Source organism: Pipistrellus hanaki (assembly GCF_964339955.1).
Source record: "Pipistrellus hanaki genome assembly, chromosome: 5".
NCBI classification, from domain to species: domain Eukaryota; kingdom Metazoa; phylum Chordata; class Mammalia; order Chiroptera; family Vespertilionidae; genus Pipistrellus; species Pipistrellus hanaki.
In genome coordinates, this window is record NC_140507.1 from 32,569,432 (window position 1) to 32,577,975 (window position 8,544).

Consider the following 8,544-nt stretch of genomic DNA (forward strand, 5'->3'; position numbering starts at 1 on the left):
AACTGCTAAATTGGATACAATCTGGCTAATGTCCTATAGGTCAGTGGTCAGCAAACTCATTAGTCAACAGAGCCAAATGTCAACAGTACAACAATGGAAATTTCTTTTGAGAGCCTTTTTTTTTTTTTAATTTTTTTTTTTATTACAGAGAGGAAGAGAGAGAAATAGAGAGTTAGAAACATCGATGAGAGGCCGAAACCGGTTTGGCTCAGTGGATAGAGTGTCGGTCTGTGGACTATAAGGTCCCAGGTTCGATTCCGGTCAAGGGCATGTACCTTGGTTGCGGGCATATCCCCAGTGTGGGGTGTGCAAGAGGCAGCTGATCGATGACTCTCTCTCATCAATGTTTCTAACTCTCTCTCTCTCTCTCTCTCCCTTTCTCTCTGTACAAAATCAATAAAATATATTTAAAAAAAAAAAAAAAGAAAGAAAGAAAAGAAACATCGATGAGAGAGAATCATCGATCAGCTGCCTCTTGCACACCCCCTACCGGGGATGTGCCCGCAACCAAGGTACATGCCCTTGGCCGGAATCAAACCCGGGATCTTTCAGTCCACAGACCGACGCTCTACCACTGAGCCAAACCGGTTTTGGCGAGAGCCAAATTTTTAAAACTTAAACTTCTAACGCCACTTCTTCAAAATAGACTCACCCAGGCCATGGTATTTTGTGGAAGAGCCACACTCTAGGGGTCAAAGAGCCACATGTGGCTCATGAGCCACAGTTTGCCAACCACTGCTATAGGACAATAAAATCATCACTTTTTGAATTGGTGTGTCTTCTAGACAGAAATTAGTTGCTAGTTTAAAAGTCTAAAAATTCTTTTCATCTTCTCACTTTGCAAGTTATGTGTTTCATAGTAAAGGAAATGATCTTTCTGTGGGCCTCTAATGCTCCAATTATACTGAAAGGACTTGCTGTCAACTTTTTATTCCGGGCCTGTGCTGGGCCACAGCCTGTGCTCCCAGGCTGCTTGGCGGGGCTGTCCTGGCCTCCCAGGGCCAGCAATTGTCCATGAGCCTGCAGGCATGGCTTGGCACCACCACCCTCGCCTCCTGGGGCCAGTGATGGTCCCGGGAGGCTGCAGGCTTGGCGCCCATCATGGGAACCCAAGCCACTTGGTGCCGCCCTGCCCCCAGCCACTTGGCATTTGTGTATGCAAATTAACCTGCCACCTTCGTTGGGTTTATTTGCATACTTATTTCTAACTGGCTGGTGGACATCACAGAGGTACGGTCAATTTGCATATTTCTCTTTTATTAGTGTAGATTGATTTCAGAGAGGAAGATGAAGAAAGAGATAGAAACATCAATGATGAGAGAGTGTCATCTGTTGGCTGCCTTCTGCACATCCCTTAATTGGGGTTCAGGCCCACAATGCAGGCATGTGTCCTGACTGGGAATCGAAGCGTGACCTCCTTGGTTTCTAGGTCAGTGCTCAACCACTGAGCCATACTGGCCAAGCTTGTTTTTCTTCTTTTGACATCTCCATCTTTTCCTTGTTCCATCCTCCACAGATGGGAATGAAAATCCTTTCTGACCTTGATACTACATGCAAATTTTACAGTTCTAGAAATTTAGTTGTGGACAAACTTGATCCTCAATATTAGAATTATTTAATTTTTTTTTAATTTGTTCTGCTTAAATGAAGTTATTGTTTGTGTTTTAAAAGTCACTTTTATGATCAAGGAATTGTCTTTTGTTCTGTGGGTTCTGTAGGCTGATCTTAATTTCATTTAAAGAACTTGCACTTTGTGTAACCTATTTCTGATGCTTTTGAAGCTTTACCTTAGTCCTAGGGTTTATAAACTTAGGGAAAAGAATTTTAAGTCACCATTATTTTTAACATCCACTGAAAATCAGAGAAACTTGATTTAAGATGGATTTCCTAAAATTATGTTAGTTTTTTCTTGTTAACTTAATCACCGAGCAAAAGTTAGAATAAGGCCCTTAAAGGAATTAGCTCCTTTATTATACCAGGAAAGTTAAAAGTGGTTTATATGCCAGAACCAACGACTTAGTCCAGCCAGGAGTTCCATAACACAGGGGGGAAGGGAGAGCATCCTTAAAAACAGGGCCCAAAGTGATTTCTGTGAAAACCCATCTAGATATTTAAGGTGGACTCTTAAAATGTTTGTGACTCAGTCATCTTTGGGGTTACTATTCCTTGAGGAGTTTGTCACACGCTTCTGTGATTTGAGGGCTGAACTGCCGAAGGAATCTGTTATCTGTCATCTCTGTCTCATTCTATTTAATGTTTATAAAACCTAAAGTAACACACATATTTTAAAAATAAGTTTAAATATTACATTTGTTAAGCTTTTTTAGAAATGTTTTTAATCTGCTATCACTGTATTCAAATATACATATTCATTGTGTCTGTTTTTTAAGTTGTTTTGTCATTGTAATAAGTTTCAGTGTTTTTTTTTAATTTCTTATATTTTTCATTAACATGTCCATTGCTTATTTTCCATGCCAGTGTACTGTGTCACCTCCCCCAAGAAGGAAGATCGATATAGGGAGCCACCTCCCACTCCTCCAGGATACATGGGGATCTCCTTAGCAGACCTAAAGGAGGGACCCCACCTACACCTAAAGCCTCCAGAGTACAGTGTGGCCGTGCAGAGGTCAAAGATGATGCAGAACAGCCTGTCTAGGCTGCCATCGGCATCTCTCAGTAGCAGCCTCATGGCCTGTGTTCCATCGAAGACTGTCCCTCAGCCTCAGAGGCATAGCGTGCAGCCGTCCCATCCTAAGCTAGCAGACGAGGCTGACACAGATAGCGAAGCAGACGGTATGTTGACAAACTCCCGTAAAGGCTCTTAAATGAATTGCTGAACACGTTAAATGGCCTTTATACTGGTATTTTAGATCATCAGAAATGTTTTCTTAAATACCTCAGAAATCTTTGTTAAAAAAAAAATCCCTAAATATGATGGTGTGTTTTTTGTTTTGTTTGTTTTTTTATTGATTTCAGAGAGGAAGGGAGAGGGGGAGAAAAAGAAACATCAGTGATGAGAGAGAATCACGGATGGGCGTGCCCCGAACCTGGGCCCTTTCAGTCCACAGGCGACACTGTTCCCTGAGCCACGCCGGCGAGGGCGAGGCCATGTTTTTTAGATGAAAGAGATCAAACTGCTTGATTGTGTGTCCATTCCCCTTCTTCCAACTCAGATGGAGTATTCTTATATATGATCGACAGCAGCTCAGTCTAATTTTGAGAAGAGGGACTTGACATTATTGGAGTCATGGTTTACATTAATGTATGGAAACTTGTAACTGGAAGTGTCAAAATGCAAAATTATTTGAAATCATGCTATTGGTATAGCTTTTAAGAGCAGAATCCTTCATTGACTTGGCAGCTGTGGTTTGCTTTGTTAAAAATAAATTAGTAAATATCCTCTTAAACAATAGAGTAATAAAAATAATTAAAAAGAAGTTATGAAATTCCAGTTTACTGTCAGTTTTCAGTGTGATCAGAACTCATAAATGTCATTACAAGAAAATCTGGACCTTGATAGGATCACTGAGAGGATTTCTTTGTTGAAATTGACTAATTTTATAACATATCTAGATTAGTCATGAATATGCTGACCTATCACTTAATTGTATTTTTATTGTTTTTAGAAAATGAACAGGTGTCAGCAGTCTAGCCTTTGGATGGCCCATTTAACGTCGAAAAGTCCTGGAGGAAGGAGTAGGCAGAGCCACCTCATGGTTCCACAGGCCGGCAAACAGCACCGGCTGCTGCTGCTGCTGCTGCTGCTGCTCCCGCTCCCCGAGGTGTCGCTCCCTGTCCTCTGGGTCCTGCCTCCTTTCCTTAATCCCTGCACATGTGCCGTCTCCTCAGCCGTGGATGTGTGCCTGGATACGTCCTCACCTACGCACCAGACCTGCCTTGGGACCAAGATACTAGAACAAATCCAGACTCGAGTCCTCCTCGTGTATAATATTATATCTCCCGAGCTTTTCCTTTAACAAGTTATTTTTTTAAATAGTAGTGGTAGTATTTTTAAACCATAGCTTGGGCTAATGGACAAATTCAAAATGTCTGCCAATATTGAAAATATTCTTGTGTATTTGAAAAGTAACTTATTATTTGAAATTTTGTGCTTTTGTTTGTATCTGGAAGCTCTCATTTGTGAATGTTTGTTTGAGACCATGAAACTGTCTGGTCTGGCCACACACAAGTCCCCTTTGTAGGGTGATATGCTTGATCTGTACAGAACTCTGCTCCGATGCATGTCAGGTCTCAGTCTGAGTGGAATTGGATGCCTTGCACTTGAGGTGTAGGAAAGCCAAGTGCACTGCCACGGGGTTTCTTACCAGTCCTTTGGGGAAGGGAGGAGCAATCCTAATTTTCAAAGAATGGAATCTTTATGTTAAATAATGTATACTAAGGCTTTTTGAACTTAAATTCATGCTGCATCTAACTAAAAGTATAAATCCAGTAAATAGAGAATGGGTTCTAGAGCATTCTACTCCATAGAAACCCGAAACTAAAAGTTTCTCAACTCAGATATGGAGTTCGTTCTTAAAGGGTGTGTCATCCTTGCTGGTGGGACCCTGAGGACGAATTAGCTGTGGGCAGTCTCTGCTGCACCTCCCAGCTGCCGGCAGTGAAGCTCATTCGCTCATGAAGGTACATAACTGGTTGGAATTGGGGGGGGGGGGGGGGGGGGAGACAGAAAGGAAGTATATTTCTTAGTAGCCTATTGGGCATGGCACTCTTAGGTATTTATTTTAAATTTTAGTGGTTGTTTAGTGGACAAGCTAGACTTTCCACATTTTTACAAGTAACATGTGTTCTCTATCTTACATTTTTAAATGTTTTTTTTTTGTTTTTTTTTTTTTGTGTGTGTGTGTGTGTGTGTGTGTGTGTATAAAGGCAAGTGAGAGCTTAATAAACTTCTGTGGCTACCAAAAAAAAAAAAAAAAAAAAAAAGCCAAAGCTATCGACGTGCACTACCCAGATCAGCTTAGAGCCAAATGGGTTTACCTCTGCATGCTGGTCCCCACGTAAATGTGTAGGGTTTAGTGTTCATGACTTTAAGTGTGTGCTTTTTATCCCAGCCATGTCGTCCCTGCCTCTGTCCCTATGTTCTGCCTGTCCCTTCCGTCTAAAATCCTAAGTCACTTCCAAGTGGTAAATGGCAGTGTCCATCTTTTCCATCTAAGCGGTGTCTCTTCATTTTAGGAAAAGCAGCATATCTGAAAAATCCTCTTAACCAAAAATATAACAAATGTAAATATTTGTTATATTTTTGGTTAGGAGAATGTAAAGTACCATTATGGGCAACATAATGGTAACCTGAAACATAAGCCTTAGAAATACCCCCCAGGCATGTTAGCATGGGGCTGACTGGCTCCGTAGCCTTCTGGGTCCATTGACATGGAAAGTAGCCCAGACCAGAATCCTGGTTTGAAAGTCACACTGCTGTGATTTGACCTGTAGCAGACGTTCTCTGATCACATATATTTCCTTCACTGATTTGCTTCATTATTTTCATGCCCAAAGTGAAATATATTTTGGCTACAACCATCTTTTCATCAAGGTTGGGTATTCTGACATTTTCCATTCACCACCCTGGAAAAACGTGCTCTTTGCACAATGTCTGCTTATCCAGCGGGTCTTTTAACACAGTGGGAGCTTTGCACACCGCTGTCCTCAGTGGTATCAGTAACATCTTGTTCAGAGAGTTGGAGCTTGTGGTTTGGTTCTTGCACCTTGTAGCTGCCTTTCTTTCATCAAAGCTCAAACTGTATTTGGATCGGCTGATCACATTGATCAGGAACTAAAGCCAGATGCTTTGTAGTGTGATGTGAATGTATCCCTTAAAAAATCATGGACTTTTGATTTTTATATTTTATTTAGGGTACATTCCTGCCTTCTCGTCACATGGCAAGACCAAGAGAAGCCTTAACCTGCATTTGATCCCATTATAAATCCCCATTTGCTTTTGTTCTTATTATAAAGTGATCAGACGTCCCGCTTTCGGCGGGACAGCCCCGATTTTTAACAATCTGTCCCTCAGCGTTTTAAAAAAGTCCCGAAGGGACAAATTGTTTAAAATCAGGACTGTCCCGCCAAAAGCGGGACATCTGGTCACCTTATCTTATTATATAAATTTATAACTTTAATAAGATTCATGCCTTCATCCCACCACAATTCTGAATTTGCCAGGACTACTAACTAAAGCAGTAAATCCGTGGTGCAAACTTTTGCCAAATTAGTTTCAGCATAGGCTCTACAATGATGAAAGATTTGCAGAATTAGTAAATCCAGTACATGCTTCCATAAAAGTTTATTGTAATTAATAGATTTTTGCTCCCTCCAAATGATTACTTTCAGTATGATTTTGGGGAGGAAAAGCCGTAAGCGGTTTTCCATGAGGGTGATAAGTCATAACGTCACATCTGCATTGCCTTCTGGAGGACTCCCGGCTAGACTGGGGCAGCGGCCCAGGGGGTTAAACCCAAACGAACCTAATTTCTATAAAGTGTTTCCTTCCCTGCAAAAGAGCAGGAGGGTGTCCTTGTGTATTTAAAACAAGGATTGTTACTCTGATATGTTTTAAATTTCTAAAAAAAAAAATTAGATAACTCAAGTAGATGTGTCATTTTAGAATTACCTTAAAAGCTAAAACAAATGGAGAAATAAATTTTCAGAAAAGTGTCATAGGACATTTTCAAATTTAACTTGGTCCCCAGTTCATATTTAGCTTTCATTGTGCTTTTTAAAGGCTTTTTTATTTTTTATACACAGAATGCAGTTGTTCTTGATCTTTCAAAAGTGAAACATGAACTTCAAGAGACAAAAAGCTGCATAGTCATAAAAGTTTAATAGCAATTATACTGCACAATTCAGTGATTGTCAAGTTTCCTGTAACAAGCAATGTTTGTCTCCTATTTTGATACCTCTTAAACTTATGTCTTTTAGAAAGACGGTGCCTCTCTATGCTTTTTGTATTTTTACTGAGTGTAAATATTTGTTATATTTTTGGTTAAGAGAATGTAAAGTGCCATTTATTATCACTAATACATTGGTGAAATCAATAAAGAATCTACATTAGCCTTCTCTGCACTTTATTGCAAATGTTACGGCAGCGGATAAAATAATTACACTGGCTCTCAAGAGGGCCAGTCCAGGACCCACACTGGTGTGAAGGCCTTGTTTAAGTCTTCAGGGAAATTTGAATGGGCCAACTATATTCATAGTATTTATAAAGACAATCTCATTTTTAAAACAATACTTAGAGGCACATGAAAACATGCTCAAAGTCACTAATTATCCGAGAGATGCAAATCAAAACAACAATGCGGTACCATCTCACACCTGTCAGAATGGCCAACATCAACAAATCAACAAACGACAAGTGTTGGCGAGGTTGCGGAGAAAAAGGAACCCTCGTGCACTGCTGGTGGGAATGCAGACTGGTGCAACCACTGTGGAGAACAGTGTGGAGTTTCCTCAAAAAACTGAAAATGGAACTCCCATTTGACCCAGTAATCCCACTCCTAGGAATATATCCCAAGAAACTAGAAACACCAATCAGAAAGAATATATGCACCCCTATGTTCATAGCAGCACAATCTACAATAGCCAGAATTTGGAAACAGCCTAGGTGCCCGTCAGCAGATGATTGGATCCAAAAACTATGGTACATCTACACAATGGAATACTATGCTGCCATAAAAAAGAAGGAATTCTCATCATTTGCAGCAACCTGGATGGAATTGGAGAACATCATGCTGAGTGAAATAAGCCAATCAATGAAAAAGAAACACCACATGACCTCACTCATTTGTGGATAATAAAGATCATTATAAACTGATGAACCAAAAGATAGATATAGAGACAGTAAAGCAACAAGCAGTTTGTCAAATTACAGCGGGGAGGGGAGGAGGATCTGGGGGAGATAATAGATCAACCGAAGGACTTTTATACATGCATATAAGTACAACCAATGGACATAAAACTCTGGGGAGGGAGGGGATGTGTGGGAGGGAGGGAGGGGGGCAAAAAAAAATCAATAAAATATGTAAATAAATAAATAAATAAATAAATAAATAAATAAAACAATACTTAGTTTGAGTACAAACCGAATATGAATGGCTTAAACCTCGTTGGGCTTGTTTTTCTCTGATGTAGTGACTCCACGGTGACTCAGGGTCCTGACCTTTGCACCTTGGGCATCACTAGTGTTTCATGAAGAAAGGGCTGAAGGGGAAGGGTGCATTAGCAAAACAGGTTTTCCTGCAGCTCCGCTTGCATATTTCTGCTTGCATTTCACTAGAACTGTGTAGCGTGCCTGCTAGCTGCAAGGATTCCTGGGAAATGAACTAATTGGGATGAACAATTGATGACCTCAAATAAAAGTGGGATTCTTGAGATGCGGCAGCCAGCCACGCTGTGTGTGGAGCGCCTCCGCCTGGTCCTCGCTCTCCGGGCACCACCCTGCCGCACCGGTGAGCCTGGGCCCACAGCCAGGCCCGGCTCTCCTGCACCCTTGCTTGGCACTACCTGCTCCTCCAATGGCTCCTT

At 41.0% G+C, this 8,544-nt stretch overlaps 1 protein-coding gene across 4 annotated transcripts in view; it reads left to right on the forward strand.

The window, feature by feature from the left end:
• Nucleotides 1-7,073, forward strand: part of RAPGEF6 (Rap guanine nucleotide exchange factor 6) — a 156,960-nt gene extending 149,887 nt beyond the window's left edge. For all 4 annotated transcript variants that reach the window (XM_084886548.1, XM_084886550.1, XM_084886549.1 and 1 more), the window contains 2 exons: nucleotides 2,479-2,793; nucleotides 3,627-7,073. In XM_084886548.1, the coding sequence (XP_084742674.1) occupies nucleotides 2,479-2,793; nucleotides 3,627-3,652 (341 nt within the window). In that variant the 3' untranslated portion in view covers nucleotides 3,653-7,073. The remainder of the gene's footprint in view (nucleotides 1-2,478; nucleotides 2,794-3,626) is intronic.
• The last annotated feature ends 1,471 nt before the right edge of the window (nucleotides 7,074-8,544 follow it).